This window comes from Marmota marmota, unplaced genomic scaffold, assembly GCF_001458135.2.
Source record: "Marmota marmota marmota unplaced genomic scaffold, marMar, whole genome shotgun sequence".
NCBI lineage: Eukaryota > Metazoa > Chordata > Mammalia > Rodentia > Sciuridae > Marmota > Marmota marmota.
This window is the reverse complement of record NW_026000241.1, coordinates 720,910-739,446: the sequence shown is the minus strand read 5'-3', so window position 1 is coordinate 739,446 and position 18,537 is coordinate 720,910. Positions and strand designations below refer to the sequence as shown.

General features: G+C 51.0%; 1 protein-coding gene across 2 annotated transcripts; it reads left to right on the top strand.

The window, feature by feature from the left end:
* Positions 1–2,034: 2,034 nt before the first annotated feature.
* Positions 2,035–12,236, top strand: Cdc37 (cell division cycle 37, HSP90 cochaperone). 2 transcript variants are annotated; one of them, XM_048794961.1, is made up of 8 exons: positions 2,035–2,247; positions 7,934–8,209; positions 8,617–8,863; positions 8,964–9,079; positions 9,163–9,285; positions 9,831–10,013; positions 10,115–10,186; positions 11,678–12,236. In XM_048794961.1, exons 1-8 carry the CDS (start codon positions 2,146–2,148, stop codon positions 11,831–11,833), a joined length of 1,275 nt encoding a protein of 424 aa, XP_048650918.1. In that variant the 5' UTR covers positions 2,035–2,145; the 3' UTR covers positions 11,834–12,236. The 2 variants fall into 2 exon arrangements, with proteins under 2 accessions (XP_048650918.1, XP_015344493.1); XM_015489007.2 differs by having other exon boundaries at positions 2,041–2,247; positions 8,755–8,863.
* The last annotated feature ends 6,301 nt before the right edge of the window (positions 12,237–18,537 follow it).

The window sequence follows — 18,537 nt, the reverse complement described above, 5'->3', positions numbered from 1 at the left end:
CATTATCCACTTAGCAGATGAGGAAATTGAGGCTGACGAAGGCAAAGCGGCTTGCGGGGTCCCAACGTAGCTACGTGGTATATGGCTGTGGGATACACCAGTAGAAGCAAAGGCAGCCCCTAAAAGCATTCCCAGTTTTCCCTAGCCGCAACCCACAAGAGCAAGACACAGCAGGGATGCACTGATGGGGGGTGGGGGGTTGCTGGGGATGGAAGACAGGAAGAGTGCAAAGTAACTCGGGGGGGGGGGGTTCAATTTCTCCGTCCCCAGGGGCTGGAGATGCAGTACTGGCGGCAGATTAGGAAAAACGTTTGGTGATGGTGCGGGAAGCTTCCGCCTTCCTGTCCCCACTTACCGAATCTGGGGCTCCTGGAATCCCATTTCACTGGGGCCAGGCAGCTCGTCTACGAAGCTGGGGAGAGACACCCCCCCACCCCGCGCGCGCGCCTACCTGGGAATCCTCGCATCCGGGATCCTCCCCGCACACCTTCATCCCAGCTGTGGGGCCGAAGCCCTCAAAGGTCCCTGAGGGGGACCCGTCTTTCCTGGGGAGCCAGGGAAGCCCCACCATCTAGATTCCCTCCAGTGCGCCTGGTCCCCCTACCCACCACACCTCGCCACCCAAAGCTTACCTTGTTGGGGGTCTGGGGAGGGGATGCCCCGCCCTCTCCGGCCTCGAGGGCGGGAGGGGACAGAGGTGTCCAGACCCTTTGTTTGCTGGTGTGTGAGTGTGTGTGAATGTGTGTGCGCGATTGTGAGACCCGCTGGATGTAGGTTCGTGCGCGCGCGTGCCTGGGCCGTGACTGCCGCTGGGGCTGGACTGACCGGGCTGTACCGGGAGGGGAAAGAGAAGGGGACTCCCCCGCCCGCCCACTCGCGGGTTTGAATGGAGAGCGAGGGGGAGGGGTGACAGTGGGAGGGAGCTTTTATCCCGATGGCCCCTCCCCCTCCCTGAGCCGGGGAATCCCTCCTTCCTTCCCCCTGGGGCCCAATCTGGAGCCCTTTACTCCTTTTTCTCCAGATCCGCCCCCAACACCCGCTCTGGGGAAGGCCGGGAAGAGGCACCCTTCACCCAGGTGATTGAGCTCCTCCTATCCCACCTGCACCCCGCGGACACCTTTTAATCTGAGATAATCCTGGCCCTAGGCTACAACATGGCTTTTTATCCCGTTATCAAAGCGTGGGTTGGGATCTAGAAAAGTGTACAGCCGAGGTCCCCCAAGTTAAGAGTAATGGAATCCTTCAAGCTCCTGCTGAGGTTGCGGGCCCCAAATGAACAGGGAGGGGTTATGAGCAGCCAGAGACTGCGACAACAAGGAAAGCCCCCCTCTAAGCCTCCGTGATCCCGGACTGGGAGCGGGGCCAGAAGCATTTGTAGCTAGCTAGACATTAGCGACACTCAGCGGCAGTGCGGGGAGACGCAGCTGACAGGCGCACGAGACCCGTTAGGCGGTCTCGCTGATGTCGGAGGCGGTGCTTGTGCGCCAGTCGTTTTTTAGGTGGTAGGAGATGGAGGCGGGGTTAGAGGTTGTGGTCAAAACACGGGAAAAACAAGTTCCCAAGGCAGGGCTACAATCACCCCTCCACCTCTGACCCTTCCCAGGACAGAATCATGTCACCTTCGAACTGGGAAAGTTCCATCAGATCGGGTACCCCTCTCCAGAACAGGGTTAACTCCTGTTTTACCAGGAGTAGGTTTCTAGCCGAGGCCCCGCCCCATGCAGTGAGCCCGGGCTGATGTCATTGCGGCGTGGCTAAGGGGACAATCCTCTTCCTCTATCTCAACTCACCCCGCATCCCCACCGCTGCCCTGAACGTCCACCGCAAGGCGGCGGGAGATGAAGAGGGCTCGTGGTTGGGGTGACTATCCGTATGCCCCCAAGAAATGCCTAGCGGAGCCCCAGGGCCCAATGAGGCAGGGTCTCGGCGGGAACTCTCAGTGCTCCGGAACACGTGCGCAGTGCCCTTTAAGGCGGGCCTGGTTGCCAGGGCCGCCGCGACAGTTACTAAGGATGTGACGTCAAGCGATGGTGGGGGCTGAGCGTCCGGACGGAAGCGGAAGGGGCGGGGCTCCGCGGCCCGAATCTCCAGCACTGCAGCCGCCTCTGCTACCAGAGCCAGAGCGGGCTGGGCCGCCGAGGCAAGATGGTGGACTACAGCGTGTGGGACCACATCGAAGTGTCTGACGATGAGGACGAGACGCACCCCAACATCGACACGGCCAGCCTCTTCCGCTGGCGGCACCAGGTAGCGCCTGCGCGCCTATCTCCTTTCCCCACTCCCGGGACCCTGCTCCAGAGTTCTGACCCCCTAGTACTGCCCAGGGACCCCGCTGTTGACACTTGGGATTCCTGCCACACAGTTTGGGCTTTCAGGATCCTCGATTCAACTCTGGTACCCAAGTATCACTGGGCCCCCCTCTGCTTTCTGCGTGAGACTTCCTATTGACCTTTAGGGCTTTATCATAATCTAGATTCCCAAGCCGAACCTTGGGAGTCTCCTTAATCTAGTCTGGGACCTTTCGTTTACACCCAGAAGTTTGCCTCAGTCTGGACCCGATTTCTGCTAGATGATCCCTAAACCTATTCACGTACCCACTTCTGATTTGGGATCTCCCTTCAACATCTCCCCAATTTCTGGAGTCCAGACCCTCAATAAGTTGATTATATCCTGAGACTCTCCTAGAGTCTTAGCCAGGGATTCCAATTCGGATCCAGACACCCCACTTCTTTTCCAAACCGAACAAGGAACTCCATCCAACATTAAGATTCAGAAACCCCTTCCTAGAGTGTAGACCTGTGCCCCACCAGGGTCTTCAGTCCCACCTAGGACTTAAATTTTGGAGCCTGGTTCCCTTCCATATTCAGTTTCCAGCTCCACCCTCATGGCGAGTCCAATTCCAGCTGTACTCCTTTGGCCTCACCTCCTCTAGACCCCGTTTTCCATTATACCAGGAAATCCCGCCCACTTAGTTTCCGGCCCACCCATGCCCCTTGTGCAGGGTTACAGATCCCATCGGTGCCCACCTCCAAGACCATGACTTCCTGTATTAACCTTCCCCATCACTGGAAACTCACACAACCCAAGCCCAGGACCCCAAACTGCCCTGCCTTACTTGTCTCCCAGCCTCTTGGGCTGCATTCTAGCATCAGGATTGTCTATGCTCTCACCAGTGACCCTCTGGGTCTGATTCCATAGTCACTGACCCTTCTATCTACCTACCAACAACACCCTGCCTCCATCCATACCTTAGATCCCAAGTTTGGATGAAATCTGTACTACCACCCCTCTTCTGTCCATCAGTGTTCACAGACCAATAGTGCTCTAAAGCCTTGATGGCCTAACTTCTTGCTCCCCAAATTAGAGCACCTACACCCACAAACCTGTCCCCATTATGCCTTCAAATCGAAACTTCCAGTTAGGAATCTCTCACCCACCCTCTTTTATGGCAACTTCCAGTTATTTGTCCAGAAACTCCTAGAAAGCCCTTGGGATATGGTATTAGTCTCTACATCTTAGCGTCAGTCTTACCTCCAGACTTATTCCTTAAAACTGCAGCCTCCTTGGTAGAGTACCTGCTGGGCAAACCCCTGGAGTGTGGGAAGAAAGTTCTAGCACTTCTATTTCTTGCAGTGTGTAACATTTTATTATGAAATATTTAAGACCTCCGCAAAGCTCTAAAGACTATTCTTGGGCTGGGGATGTGGCTCAAGCGGTAGCGCGCTCGCTTGGCATGCGTGCGGCCCGGGTTCGATCCTCAGCACCATATACAAAGATGTTGTGTCCGCCGAGAACTAAAAAATAAATATTAAAAAAAAAAAAAAAAAAAAAAAAAAAAAAGACTATTCTTGGGAACACCTATTTCTGTCACATAAAGAGGTTAATTTTACTACTGTGAAGAGAACAGTTTGGTCCTGCTGGGTGGGAGGCCTCCCCTCTCCTGGCATAGAACCATTTCCTGTCCTGCTGCTCTGGCTATAGTAGAGAGTAGGGGAAGCAGCAGACCTCAGCAGCTCCAGCACAGATTCAGGGATAGGTTCTAATCCCAGCCCTGCCTGTTCTTGCTTCAATGGAATGACACGTAAGTTTTCAGAGCCTGTGTGAAACTGGGCTAATATGGCCCCACTGCTTCTGTGAGACCCTTTTAAAAGTGAAATGAGACTAGTTGTGAACAAAATTTGGGCCAGGGCCTGGGAGGACTAAACATTCTGGATGGGGGAGTGGACATTAGTAAGAAGGTAGCATGATAGTATTGTGTTTTCAAGCACAGGCCTGACCACCTGGGTTCAAATTCTGGCTCCTTCTATATTACTGACATACCATGTGACTTCCAGTGTGTTTCAGTTTCCCCAGCTGAGATTCATCTACCCTGTAGGTTTGTTGAAAGGGTTACTGTATTTATTTGCTGTCTGTAAGCTCCTGGGGCACTAGCTCCTATTGTCTTCATTATTTAGGTAATTCTTGCTCACAAATTCCAAAGGTTTGAGATGGGATATATGAGTCTCTTCACAGCCCCATCTCTCCAACTTCCTTCCCCAGAGATAGCTGCCATCTGTGGCTTCTTCTGGCTCCTTCCATTGACATGCTCTGAGCCTCAGTTTTCCTATCTGTAAGGCAGGACAGTGACACCTGGAGAACTTTCTTGCTCCCAGGCCTTCTGTCCTGCCCAGCCTGCGGTGACCCCTCCCACACGGGAAGTGTGAAGCTCAGTTGGGCAGACTGCCGCCCCCCCCAGCTTCAGGCCTTTTTTAGCTTTGGCCTCCCTGGCAGCCACTCCAGAGGACGCTGGGGAGAGTGGTGCAGCCCAGCAGAAGCCAATAGGATGGTCAGTTCCTGCTGCTGCCCAGGGCCAGCATGGTGCCAACCTGAAAGAACCCCTTACCTCTAGAAACCAGGAGGGCCCCAGGGTGACAGACCCATTGTGGGGAAATGGAGGCCAGGGCTGCTTTCTGTGGGAAGTGGGGATCATCTTGATCTGTTATTCATATGCAGAAAGCAAGGCTCAGACTTGGCTGTGTGGCATTAGAATAGACTCCAGGTATTCCTATTCTTACCTGTGGTGTGCCTGGCCCTGGGCTATCTGGGCACACTGCCTCAGTAAGGCATAGAGTGAATCAGCAGGTCATTCCAGTGGCTTTGACAAGGACAATGATGATAACAGTGGGACACCAAGTGCTGTGTTGGAAGCATTTTCTGTGCAGTTACTCAGTGGGTCTCCTCTGTGAGGTTCCGTTTCACAGAGAGGAAAAAACAAGACCATGAGAAATTTAAGGGACTTAGCCAGATTACTAGTACATGGCAGAGCTGGGTGCTGTGATGCGGGGGTAGTGATCACTCCTAGTCACCCCACATTTCTACTGGGCCAGAAAGCCAGTAGAACACTTGAGACACATTTCCTTGTTTAAGTCTCAGAATAGTCCTCAGAGAGAGAGGGAAAGATTGTCCCCTTGGACAGTTGGTTATGACAGTAGCCAACTTGGAAATGGTGCTTGCTGAGCATCCAGCACAGCCCTGGATTTTTTTTTCTCTCCCTTTGCTGGGGATTGAACCCAGAGGCGCTCTACCACTGAGCCACTCACTAATCCTTTTTATTTTATTTTGAGACAGGGTTTCACTAAGTTGCTGAAGCTGGCCGTGAACTTGTGATCCTCCTGAGTAGCTGGGATTACAGCTGTGTGCCACCATGCCCGGCTCACAGCTCGAGACTTTTAACTGTAATCATCCTTTTTGCTCCTGCTGGTACAGACAGTCCCTGACTTACCTTGGTTTCACTTTGATTTTCCCCCCAGCGGTGTGAAGTATTCCTGTGCAGCTGTTCTATTCTTCACGCTATTTTAGCGCAGTATTCAATAAGTTACATGAGAACCAGAGCAATGGTGCACACCTATAGTTTCAGCCACTTGGGAGGCTGAGGCAGGAGGATTGCTTGAACCCAAGGGTTCAGGGCCAACCTGGGCAACATAGCAAGACCCCATCTCCAACAAATAAATAAAAAACACGAGATAGTCAATGCAGTGTTATAAAATAATTTTGTATTATTAGGTGATTAGATTTTGCCTAACTGTAGGCTCAGGTAAGTGTTCCAAGCATGTCAAGTCAGCTAGGCTAAGCTAGGATATTCTGGAGTGAGTTGTATTACATGCTTTTGTTCTTTTTTTGCGGGGGGGTACCAGGGATTGAACTAAGGGGTGCTCTACCACTGAACCACATCCCCCAGCCTTTTTATTTTTCATTTTGAGGCATGGTCTTTCTTAAGTTGCTGAGGCTGCTTCAAACTTGTGATCCTCCTGCCTTAGCCTTCTGACTTGCTGGGATTACAGATGTACGCCACCATGCCTGGCAGTATTACATGCAGTTTTTGACTTACTGATGTTTTCAGCTTATGGGTTTATTATGATATGACCCCCATTGTAAGTTGAAGAGGATCTTTACAACCTTATGAGGTCAGCTGTTGTTTGCATTGACCATGAGGAAACCCAAGTTCCCAGAGGCTAGTGGATACCCAGGGATAACCATCTGGTATACAGTGGCCATGGGATATAACCCAAGGTCAAGCACCTCTTCACATCATCTGATGGTCACAAACAGTCTTGGGTGGGGTCCAGCAGGGGGAGACCCATCTGAACAGAGACCCTCTAGGATGAGGTGGTAGTGAGGGCTGCCTCAGATAAAAGGGTTTCAAAGGCCCTCCTGACAGGCTCCAAGCCTGGCTTGGAGAGGGACATAGTATGAAGTGGTGGCACCCCTCAGGGCTCAGTCAGTGACTCTGGCTAGAGCAGGCACTGTTGAGCAGGAGAGATGGCACTGGAGTCAAGCAAGGATAGAGTAGAGAAGGTGGGAGATCTGAGGGTAGTCTGGATAGGGGTCTGATCAAGAGGGCAGTAATGCCCAGGATTGAGGGTGGACACAGCACTGGGATCAGAAAGACTTGCTGGCCTAGAGCCAGCTGAGGGGCCCTGGAGAGTAAACCCACTGCCAAGCTAGGGTGGCAGGAAGTGGATAAAAGTCAAGAGTGAAAACCTCATGGCAGGAGGGCAGGGCCTGCGCTGAGTGAGGGCACAGCAGAGGACCTGACTGGGGGAGTAAGGGCTTGAGTTCTGTTTTGAGCTTGGAGTTGGAGATGGCTGCAGCATTCTAGGCAGAGTTAGCTTGAGGGGATTGTTGGCAGGGCTGGGAGCCCTGGTGTGGCCGAGGGCAGGTCCAGTTCAGAGGCAGAGTCTGAGAGCCAGGGGAGGGGTGGCATCTCATTACTTTATTCACCTGACCAGACCACCCTTCCCTGGACTCCTACCATGTGCCGGTCCCAATCTGGCCCTGGAGATACAGCAGTGAGCAAATCCCCATCTCATGAAGTCAATATTCTTGGAGGAGAACTGCACCCAAAATATGACAGATAATTGTCACAAGATATTATCAGGCGGCCAGTCCTGAGGAGGAAGACAAAAGCAGGGCAAGAATGCCTGAAGGCTTCTACCTTCAGTGTAATACCAATAGCATTCCAGCCCAGAGGGTGAGGACATGAGGCAGCAAGCTTGGGGGTTGGTATCTGGGGACTGAGCATTTAGTACAAAGGTCCTGAGGTTCAAGGGAAATGAGCTCAAGAAAAAGAGAGGCAGCCACTGTGACTGGAGGGAGGAGGTGACAGGACAGATTGTGCAGGGTCCTGAGAGCTGCAGTGAAGACTTGGGTTTTGTTCTGAGTGAGGTGGGAGCCACAGAGAGCTCTGAGCAGAAGAGGTACCCAACATGACTCAGGTGGCCCCAGCATCCACGGGACTGAGGGTGGAAGCTGGGATAGCAGGGCATGGAGATTGCTGCTGCCCATATTTTCTGGGGCCATCTCCAGTGCGAGTTCCAGGCTGCAATGAGGCCAGGGTCAAGGGACAGACTGTTCCCGGAGTGACGGACTGCCCGCTGACTGTCCCTACCTGCAGGCCCGAGTGGAACGCATGGAGCAGTTCCAGAAGGAGAAGGAGGAGCTGGACAGGGGTTGCCGCGAGTGCAAGCGCAAGGTGGCCGAGTGCCAACGGAAGCTGAAGGAGCTGGAGGTGGCCGAAGGTGGCCAGGCGGAGCTGGAGCGACTGCAGGCTGAGGCACAGCAACTGCGCAAGGAGGAGCGTAGCTGGGAGCAGAAGCTGGAGGAGATGCGCAAGAAGGAAAAGAGCATGCCCTGGAATGTGGACACGCTCAGCAAAGATGGCTTCAGCAAGGTGTGTGGGGCACTGGTGGAAGGAGGCCAGGACTTGTGTCAGGGGAACAGGACAGCCAGTGCCACATGGGGTGTAGGTGCCGCCCAAACCAAGTCTGAGGATGGGATAGGGGTTGGGTGTGGCTCCATGGCAGAGCAGTAATGTGAGGACCTAAGTTGTATCCCCAGCACCACCAAAAAAAAAAAAAATGGGGGCTGGGGCTCAGCGGTAGAGCGCTTGCCTAGTGTATGCGAGGCGCTGGGTTGGATCCTCAGCACCACGTGTAAATAAATAAATTAATTAATTAAAGGTACTGTGTCCAACTATAACTAAAAACAATATTTAAAAAAAAAATCAGATGTCGGGGGGGCAGTTTGGGGAACTGGGTGAATGAAGCACCCCACCGGTCCCCTCTGATCTGCCCGAAGGCCCACGCCCATGCTCCTGCCACCTTGATGCACATGGCTCTGAGGCCACCTCCGCCGTTGATGGGATGGGCACTGCGGCCGCGGCCCCCGCGCTTCGCAGCCTTGCCCCAGCCCATTTCCCCTCTCGCCCTGTCACAGAGCATGGTCAATACCAAGCCTGAGAAGGCAGAGGAGGATTCAGAGGAAGTGAGGGAGCAGAAACACAAAACCTTTGTGGAGAAGCACGAGAACCAGATCAAGCACTTTGGTGAGTTGGGCTGGGGATGCCACGGGGGAGGCAAGGCCAGGTAGGGGCCAGCCCTTTGCCTCCAGGCCCTTTTCAGCACCTTGCCAACACTTTTCTATAGGCATGCTCCGCCGCTGGGATGACAGCCAGAAGTACCTGTCAGACAATGTCCACTTGGTATGTGAGGAGACAGCCAACTACTTGGTTATCTGGTGCATTGACCTAGAGGTGGAAGAGGTGAGTGGAGTCCGGCTGTAGACTGGGGAAAGGGTCATTCTGAGGCTGCCACTTGGAGACACCATGCCTCTTTTTCCTGGCAGAAATGTGCACTCATGGAGCAGGTGGCCCACCAGACCATTGTCATGCAGTTCATCCTGGAGCTGGCCAAGAGTCTGAAGGTGGACCCCCGTGCCTGCTTCAGACAGTTCTTCACTAAGATTAAGGTATGGTCCCTGAGCAGCTGGATGATCAGAGGCCCCTCTATAAGGAACCATTCCAGAGTCCTCTGGGGGAGGCAGGGAGTATGCACTCAGATTCAAGCTCCTGTGGGTCAGAACATCATGTGTCAGGAGAGCCCGGGGTCATGGTGGGTGGGAAGTGGTCCAGTGGCAGCCACATTTTGAGCATGGAACATCCTAAAATGGGGCGAGGGACAGAGTTATGCCTACAGGGTTTTGATCTGAGCACCTAGAGAAATAGAGCTAACCACACTGATGCTGGGAAGAGCAAAGCAGGCTGGAGGGAAATCCAGAGCTGGGATGTGACCATGTTGAGTCTGAGATGCTGGTAGAACCCCACTATGAAGACACTGAGGACATGCTGCTGTGGGTCTGTGGTTGGGGAGGGCAGAGTGGACAAGGTCCCGGGTAGGGAAGCCAAATGAAGGACAGGTGAGGAGAGGCCCAAGCCTAGGCGTGCCCTTCATGCAGTTTAGAACCCACCTGGATGTCGGGCCCATATCCAGTGAATGCCCCTGTGTTCTCCGCAGACAGCCGACCGCCAGTACATGGAGGGCTTTAACGACGAGCTAGAGGCCTTCAAGGAGCGTGTGCGGGGCCGCGCCAAGCTGCGCATCGAGAAGGCCATGAAGGAGTATGAGGCAGAGGAGCGCAAGAAGCGGCTGGGCCCTGGTGGCTTGGACCCCGTCGAGGTCTACGAGTCCCTCCCTGAGGTGCGGCTCCCCAGCCCTAGGCGGGTGGCAGGCAGGCAATGAGCAGGCCCCACTGGGATCTCAGGGACCCAGCCCTGACTCCGGCCCCTCTGCACCCCCAGGAACTTCAAAAGTGCTTTGATGTGAAGGATGTGCAGATGCTCCAAGATGCCATCAGCAAGATGGACCCCACTGTGAGTACCAACTGCATCTCAGGCTCTTTGGGGCAAGCCATGTGTCCCCTCTCAATCCTGCTCCTGAGTTTCTGAAGCAGACTGATAAAGTGTCCTTCCAGGGAGTAAGGAGGGGGTCATGTTACTGTGCCACATGTGCACTTGGGTTTATTGAGCACCTATAGTGTGCTCAGCATCCAGCACAAAACGTGGCACTTCTCAGCCCTGTTCCTATGATGGCTGATCGCTATCATGGTGGGCCATTTGTGATCCTAGCCTTAGTTTCCTCATCTGAACCACAGTTTCTCAGTATTAACTCGTAGAATGCATGTGGGGAGGTGCTGAGCACATGGGAAGAGCTGGTCAATAAGAGCTCTTAATGTTTATTATCTGGAATAGTGACGGTGCTGGTGGACAAGGACTGGGAAGTGCCTGTGTGGTGCTGAGGATTGCTCCTAGGCCTCAGACATGCCAGGCAAGGGCCCTGCCACTGCGCTGCATTCCCAGCCAGAGGCTTGAGCCTTAGTCGGCCTTCATTTGATGCCATTCCTGTCACCTGGCTTCCTGTTTGTCCGTGTTGGTTTCCTGGTCTATAAAATGGGTCTAGTCACAGGACTTGACCAAGGATGTCTAGAAACTTCTTTGGGGATAAACATCTAGACCAGGGTCTGCAAAGTATAACTGGAAGGCTCATTGTCTGCTTTTATGAAATAAAGTTTTACTGAAACATAGCAGCTGCACTCACTTGTTATCATATTGTCCACAACTAATTTTGCACTATGACTACAGATTTAAGGAGTAATGAGTTAAATCATTCTGACAGAGACCATATGGTCCACAAAACCAAAAATATTTACTTATTAGCCCTCTACAAGAAATTTTGCTGAGGCTGAGGTTATAGCTCAGAGGTAGGAAAATTTCCTAGCATGGCTGAGGCCCTGGGTTCCATCCCCAGCATTGAAAAAGAAAAAGAAAAAAAAGTTTGCTAACTTTTATTCTAGACTGACACTATAAAAATTTAAAGTTGAAGCCAGGCATGGGGGAATGCCTATAATCCCAGTGACTCCAGAGGCAGAGGATCACAAGTTTGAGGCTAGTCTCAGCAACTTAGCAAGATCCTGTCTCAAAATTTAAAAATATAAAAAGGGACTGGGATGTAACTCAGTGGTAGAGCACCCCTGGGTTCAATCCCCAGAACCAAAAAATAAATAAAACAAAAAGGCTGAGGATACAGGTCAGTGATAGGGCATTCCTGGGTTTAATCCCCAGTATTACAAATAAAAGAAAAAGGTTCCATTCTTCACCTAGACCGCCCACATTTAAAGGACTCAGTAGCCCCATGTTGCTGGTGGTAGTAACTGGACAGTGTGGCACACAGGACAGATATTTCCTTCATTGTTGACAGCTCCGATGAGTAGAGTAAGTGGTGAGCAAGTTTGAGGATATGCAGGGGACACCTGGGCCACCAAGCAGTAGCAGCCCAGCCTTACCTGCTCACCCTTCTCCCCACAGGATGCGAAGTACCACATGCAGCGTTGCATCGACTCTGGCCTCTGGGTCCCCAACTCCAAGTCCAGCGAGGCCAAGGAGGGGGAGGAGGCGGGCCCCGGGGACCCATTGCTGGAAGCCGTTCCCAAACCGGGTGATGAGAAAGATGTCAGCGCGTGACCCACCCCAGGCACTGCCACCACCCGCCTGCCTGCCTGCAGGCCTATATGCTCCCCTTTACAGAAAACAAAAAATAGACACCATCTCTCCAGCCCCTGGCTTCCTCCACTTTTGCTGCTCCCCCCAGTCCCGGGGGTCTGCCCTGCCTTCCTCTTTCACTGCCCTGTTCCCAGTGCTCATCCAAGTCTCTGCTTTGAGTAAAGGGGCTTCACTGCCTGCAGCCCCCCCAACCCGCCAGCATTATGCCAAAGGCCCAGGGGTCCAGGGAGGGGCAGAGGTCGCCAGGCCTGCCCTCCATTGGGCAGAGGGTCCCCAGTCAAGGGGCCGGTCACTGTGGGTCTGTTTGTCAAGTCTTCTATTTGGTAAAGAGCAATGATCTTCCAATAAAGGATTTCAGATGCTTGTGGTGGCCATAGCTATTATTTTAGGGGCAGAAGGGGAACCCGGTGGAGTACTAATGGAGCCCTTTGCTCCCCAGGCTTTCTTCCAACTGTTTCAGTCCTCACTCTTGGCCCTGCCACATGCTGTTCCACTGTCTAGAACAATCTTCTAGGTGCCATTGCATCAGAAAAGTCCTAGATCTTCACTTCTCACCCCTGCAGGGCACCCCTCAGTGCTCTCTTGTTCCTCCCAGCCCCCTTCCACCAGTCCGCCCACTCAGGAGTGGCCTCCTCAGCTGCGCCTTCCCTGTCCCCTTATTTGAGAACAGCTTGTCCCCAGAACTGATCTGGAATCAGACCCCTGCCTTCATCTCCACCACGGTCTGGGTCCCTTTCACCTCTAACCCTAAAATGCTGACCTCCATAGCCCCTACCCCCTTCCCAGGAGCTACCAGAGGACCTTTGTGAACACCAGTCAGGGCAGCTTCCCCCTTAGAGCTGAAGCCAAAGTCCTCCCTGCGGCTCACCAGGCTCTGCACCGTGTGGCTATCACCTCCACCCTCTTCTCCCTTTCTGCTTTCCATATTCCTTCCATCCCTACTCCCTCCATGCTGATCTGAGTGCTTGAATTACCTCCATGCTGATCTAAGTGCTTGAATTAGTATACGTTCTGTGTTGAGGTTGGAACCCCAGGCCTCACATGCTAACCATGCTCTCTACCACTGAACTACATACAGCCCCAGCCTTTAAAGTGTCTCTTTATCACTGTGGCCTTAGATGACTTGGTCTTGGTATCTCCCTTTGGACAGCAAGGGTCAAAATGGTTTTGACACTTGCCTATCCTACCTGGAACACCCTTCCCTGCAAGGGGGTGCTGCTTTAAGAAGTCATGAGACATTCAGCCATGGAAAGGACTTAAAAGAGTAACACAGGCCTGGGGTGTAGCTCAGTGGTAGAATGCTTGCCTATAATGGGAAAGGCCCTGGGTTTGATCTCCAGCACTGCAAATAAATGAGTAAAGAATAGTATGATAAACCACTCAATCAGCCCTACCCTAGACTTGGATATCCATCTCCAACCCAGTGGAGCCCTCTGCCTGTTCCAAGAAGACACCACTCACTAGGAGCCAGTTGTCCCGGAGATCACAGCTTGGTGCCACCTTCTAGAAGTACTTCTTGACCCCCCTTTCTGAGTCACCTTCACACCTAGCCACCCAGCCTGCCTCACCTGACTGTGTACCCTGCTTTTGCTGACCTGTTTTGTCAACTTTTGTGTGCTGTAGGTGCCAACAGGGCAGAAACAGTCATTTTTTTCCTATAATATCTACCATGCTGCAACGGGATCCTGGCACACAGGCTTAGGAAAACTGCCGGAGCAGGGGATGAAAGAGGCCAAGCTGCTGTTGTGCCCAAGCCAATCACCACCAGGGGGAAATAGTGAGCTGCAAAATGGAGTGTGGTCCCCTGGTGCTTTGTACCTGGGTGAGAAGCAGAGAAGGGACTTTTTTTTTTTTTGGATCCTGAGGGTTGAACCCAGGGGCTCTCTTCCACTGAGCTACTACATCCCCAGCCCTTTTTCATTTTTTATTTTGACATAAAATTTAAGTTGCCCAGGTTAGCCTCAAACTTGTGATCCTCCTGTCTTAGCCTCCTGAATCCCTGAGATCACAGGTGTGTGCCACCACACCTAACTCATAAATTTGTTTTGAATTAAGTAATGAGCTGGGTGACAGGAGACCATAAACATAGTAGGGATTTACTCTGAAAATCTTTTTGTGCCTTTTTGATTTGGAACCATGGAAATTAATTAGTTGTTCGAAAATAAAGATGAAGGTGCTGTTGTCCCTCCCAGGTGGGCTGCACCCAGAGTTCTGAGATTTTCCTTCACCTTCCTTTTTAATAATGCTTTCTTTCTTAAAAAGAAAAAAATGCTGAAAAGCAAAAGAAAGAGGTTTCTTGGAGCCACAGAATCTCCCAAACTGAAAACCACATCAATGTCCTCCCACAGGAGAAGGGACAAATGGCAGCTTATCAACTTGTACAATGCTGGGAGATAGAACGGGGCAATTGATTGGCATCAGTACCTGTGAGATTCATATTGTGGACAGAGCAAGCAAGTTACAGACCCCAGCAAATGGATGACAATTACATTAAGTTCAAGGATAGATTTTCCCTCAAGGCGTTTGCCTTAGATGTTCCCTGCCTGGTACAGTCTTTGTTAGACATCATTTGTTTCCCTCCTCAGCTCCCTCAGGTCAGAAAGGTGGTCCCCAGCCATTCAACCTCACTGTCCATCTCCAGAACTTTCTCACCTTCCCCAACTGAAACTGTCCCTGTTCAACACTAAATCCCTATTCTCTTCCCTGGCCCTGGCACTCACCATTCTACTTTCTGACTCTGATTGTGACAACTCTAAGGACATCCTGAGTAGAACCATACAGTATTTGTCCTTTTGTGTGGCTTATTTCACTGAGCATGATGTCCTTAGGATTCATCCACATTTTAGCATGAATGAATTTCTTTTCTTTTTATAGTTGTCTAATATTCCATGTGTGGATATATCATATTTTATTTATTCATTTATCTCTTGGACATGTGGGTTTTTCCTTTTTTTTTTTTTTTTGCCTAGGTGATGTTTTTATTGATTTATATGCTGTTTAAAAAATTTTTTAGTTGTAACTAGACACAATATCTTTATTTTTATGTGGTGCTGAGGATCGAACCCAGGCCCTCACACGTGCTAGGCGAACGCTCTACCTTGAGCCACAGTCTCAGCCTCTTGATTTATGCTTTTTAAGTGTTTGAAATATTTCATGATAAAACAATTCCACCAAATAGATCTGTATGTAGTATAAAGGAATTATAGCAAAGAAATATCATTAAATGAAAAAAAAAAAAGTGCCAGGTACAGTGGCTCACTTAGAATCCCAGAGGCTTGTAAGGCTGAGGCAGAAAGAACACAAGTTCAAAGCCAGCCTCAACAACTTTGTGAGGCCCTAAGCAACTTAGGGAGAACCTGACCCAAAATAAAATAAATTAAATAAAAGATCTGGGGATGTGGCTCAGGGGTTGAGTGTCCCTGGCTTCAACCCCTGGAACCAAAATCAACCAAAAAAAAAAAAAAAAAAAAGTGGCAAGGGGGAGAATGTTCCCTCCACTTTGGGCTCCATTCTATTAACTCATCTGATGCCTGAGCCACAACTCTGATGGGGGACCCGGAATAGCAACCCCAATTTACAGAGAAAGAAACAAGCACAGCAAGGGCATATCTGGGATCTGAATTTGGTGCCCGCCTTGGCGCATGTAACTGCCTTTTCAAACCAACTATCTGCAGTTACTGGTGTGAATTTTTTAGAGAATGTAGGTCCACACACGTGCCCAATGTGGAAAGGAACCTTCTTAGATTCGCAGGAAATTTACCTCACGGCTCTTGAACTCTAACATTTAAAAGAACACAAAGGGATTTTGTTTTCAATTCACCAACCCTGGCTTTTCCCAGGTCCTGTGAGAGCTCTGGGGAGGCCCCTCCCTACAGACCAGGCAAGGTCAGGGGAATCCCCCAGTTCAAGCTTCTTCCTGAAAAGTGGCCAACTGTCCCAGTGTGCCCAGGGCTGTCCCCAATTTAGCATGGAAAGTCCCTTGTGGGGGAACCCCCTCAGACCCCAGCAAACCCTGGACACTTGTGGGGTTTGAGGCCTCCCAGCTGGGTGTCCAGATCTAATATCAAAGTTCTAGAAAGAGGCTTCAGGCAGTACATGAGCCTTTCCACCCCACTCCAGACCCCTTTTCTTCACTGTCAAGTGGGGATGTTGGTCCCACTTTGAAAGAACCTGGGAAGGCTGTGGAATGCTGAACACTCAGCCCTTGGCTTAGTATTCTGGCTGGGAACATGTGAGCCATTGTTTATTATTATTAGTCGGATTATTACCTTCATTGTTATTATTAGTCACTCCATCTGACATTTCCTGTTGGTCACTTTTGGAATGGCCGATGCTGGATCCCAAGTCCACCAGAAAATCTGTAGTCTAGTCCTAAAACTGGAGGAGGCTCACTCGAGCTGGCTGTTGAAGAATTTGGCACCCTCAGTTTCCTGCTACTGAACTCCTAATGGCAGGGGTGGCAACAGAAAAGGAAGCTCAGGCCGGAAGGCCAAGGCCAGCCCTTCCGCTACAGTCTGGGCCTCTGGCTCCCAGGCCATTTCCACATTCCCACACTGTTTTTACCCGCACCTACCAGGTGCCAGACACAATTCAGGTGCTGAGCACACAGTGGAGAAGTAGACAGACCTTCCATGCCATCCTCCCTCCTGGGGCTGACATTCTAGAACAAAATGTCAGGTTGCAGTAAGGCCAGGGAAGAAAATTAGAGCAAGCAGAAAGGACGGAGACAGGCTTGCTGATTCAAAACAGGAAGTTTATAGGAAGCAGTGAAGTTTTATTTCTTGGCCTGAGAGCTTGGTTTATTTTATTGTTTTTTTTTTTTTAGAAAATTTTAAGCTGGGTGTGTGGTGTACACCTATAATCCCAGCACCTCAGGCTGAGGCAGGAGAATCATAAATTCAAGATCACCCTCAGTAGTTTGGTGAGATCCTGTTCCAAAACAAAGAAATGCCAATTTAGTGCAACGGTAGAGTACCCCTGGATTCAATCCCCAGTATCCCTCCTAAAAAAATGTAAACTTTTTTCTTATGAAATGGGAGCCAGGTGCTGTGGCACACATGTGTAATTCCAGTTACTGGGGAGGCTGTGGCAGGAGGATCACAAGTTCAAGGCCAGCCTGGATAACTTAGTGAGACTGTCTCAAAAGAACAAAAAGGGTTGAGAAAGTAACTTAGTTGTAGAATGCTTGCCTAGCATGTGCACAGCCCTGGGTCCATTTCCTGGTACTGAAGGGGTAGGGGAGCCAGAGAGAATGATAGGTTCTTGCTATGTTGCCCAGGTTGGTCTAGAACTCTTGAGCTCCAGAGATCCTCCTGCCTCGGCTTTCCAAGTTGCCCAGAGAAAGCACATAAGTCAAGGAACTGGGACAACCTCAGGCCAATAACCACCCAATTCACTACTGGGCCCAATTCACTACTGACTGTAAAATAATCTTTTTTTTTTTTTCCTTCTTTTTATGGTGCTGGGAATTAGAACCCAGGACCTTGTGCATGCAAGGAAAGCACTCTACCAACTGACCTATAGCCCCAGCCCTAAAAACAATTGTTTTTTATTGTTATAAGGAACAAAGTTTTGGGGTTATTTATTATGCAGCAATAGAAAATTAGTAATTCCCCATATCCCTGTGGCTACTGGAGCTGGAACGCAGGGACACTCTGCCACTAAACTGTTTCCACGGGCCTTATTTATTTATTTATTTATTTATTTATTTTGGTATGGGGTATTGAACCCAAGGGGACTTCACCACTTCACCACATCCCCAGCCCACCACCACTTTTTTATTTTATTTTTTTAAGTTTTAGATGAACACAATACATTTGTTTTTATGTGGTGCTGAGGACGGAACTAGTGCCTCACACGTGCTAGGCGAGCGCTCTACCACTGAGCCACAACCCCAGCCCCCCCCGCCCCCCCCCCGACATTTTTTTGTATTTTATTTAGGGATCGGGTCTCACTGAGTTGCTTAGGACCTCGCTAAATGCTGAGGCTGGCTTTGAGCTCGCTATCCTCCTGCCTCAGACTCCCAAATGGATGGGATTAAGGGCGTGAGTCACCGCGCCAGCGCCTTTTTTAAAATTTTGAGACAGGGTCTCACAAAATTGCCCCAGCTGGGGGCTGGGTTGTGGCTCATAGGCAGAGCGCTCGCCTACCATGCATGGGGCATTGGGTTCGATCCTCAGCACCTCATAAATATAAAATAAAGACATTGGGGTCCACCTGTGACTAAAAAAAATATTAAAAAGGAAAAAAAAAGTTGCCCGGGCTGGCCTCAAATTTGCGATCCGCCTGCCTCAGCCACCCAGATAACTGAGGTTACAGGCCTGTTGTTTTTTGTTTTCCCCCCTCTTCCTGAGGAGAGAACTCAGCCAGAGAGGTGGGGTTGGCCAGGCAGAGATAAGAGAAGTTATGGGGGACAGTCCATGAGCCGCTGTCCCGGGGTCACGACCGTACAATCCGGATTCGAGCCCTCAGCAGTCTGATCAATCCACTCTTCAGTCGTTTTGCGTACAAACTCTGCTCCTCCGTCCGCCACTGTAGGCCACTCTCTTCCGTGTGTCCACGCCCACGCCCACGCCCATGTCAGCCAATCGCAGACGCTGTGGTGCATCCGGGCGCTCACCTAACCAATCGCTGGCCCACGAAGTTAGGCCAAGGACCAATCGGAG

Bases quoted from the DNA above. Each gene is read 5' to 3' on its own strand.
- Cdc37 (XM_048794961.1), top strand. From the start codon at position 2,146: ATGGTGGACTACAGCGTGTGGGACCACATCGAAGTGTCTGACGATGAG. The intron at 8,210-8,616 runs GTGTGTGGGGCA...ATCTGCCCGAAG, and splicing joins GCAAAGATGGCTTCAGCAAG to GCCCACGCCCATGCTCCTGC. The intron at 9,080-9,162 runs GTGAGTGGAGTC...TTTTCCTGGCAG, and splicing joins TTGACCTAGAGGTGGAAGAG to AAATGTGCACTCATGGAGCA.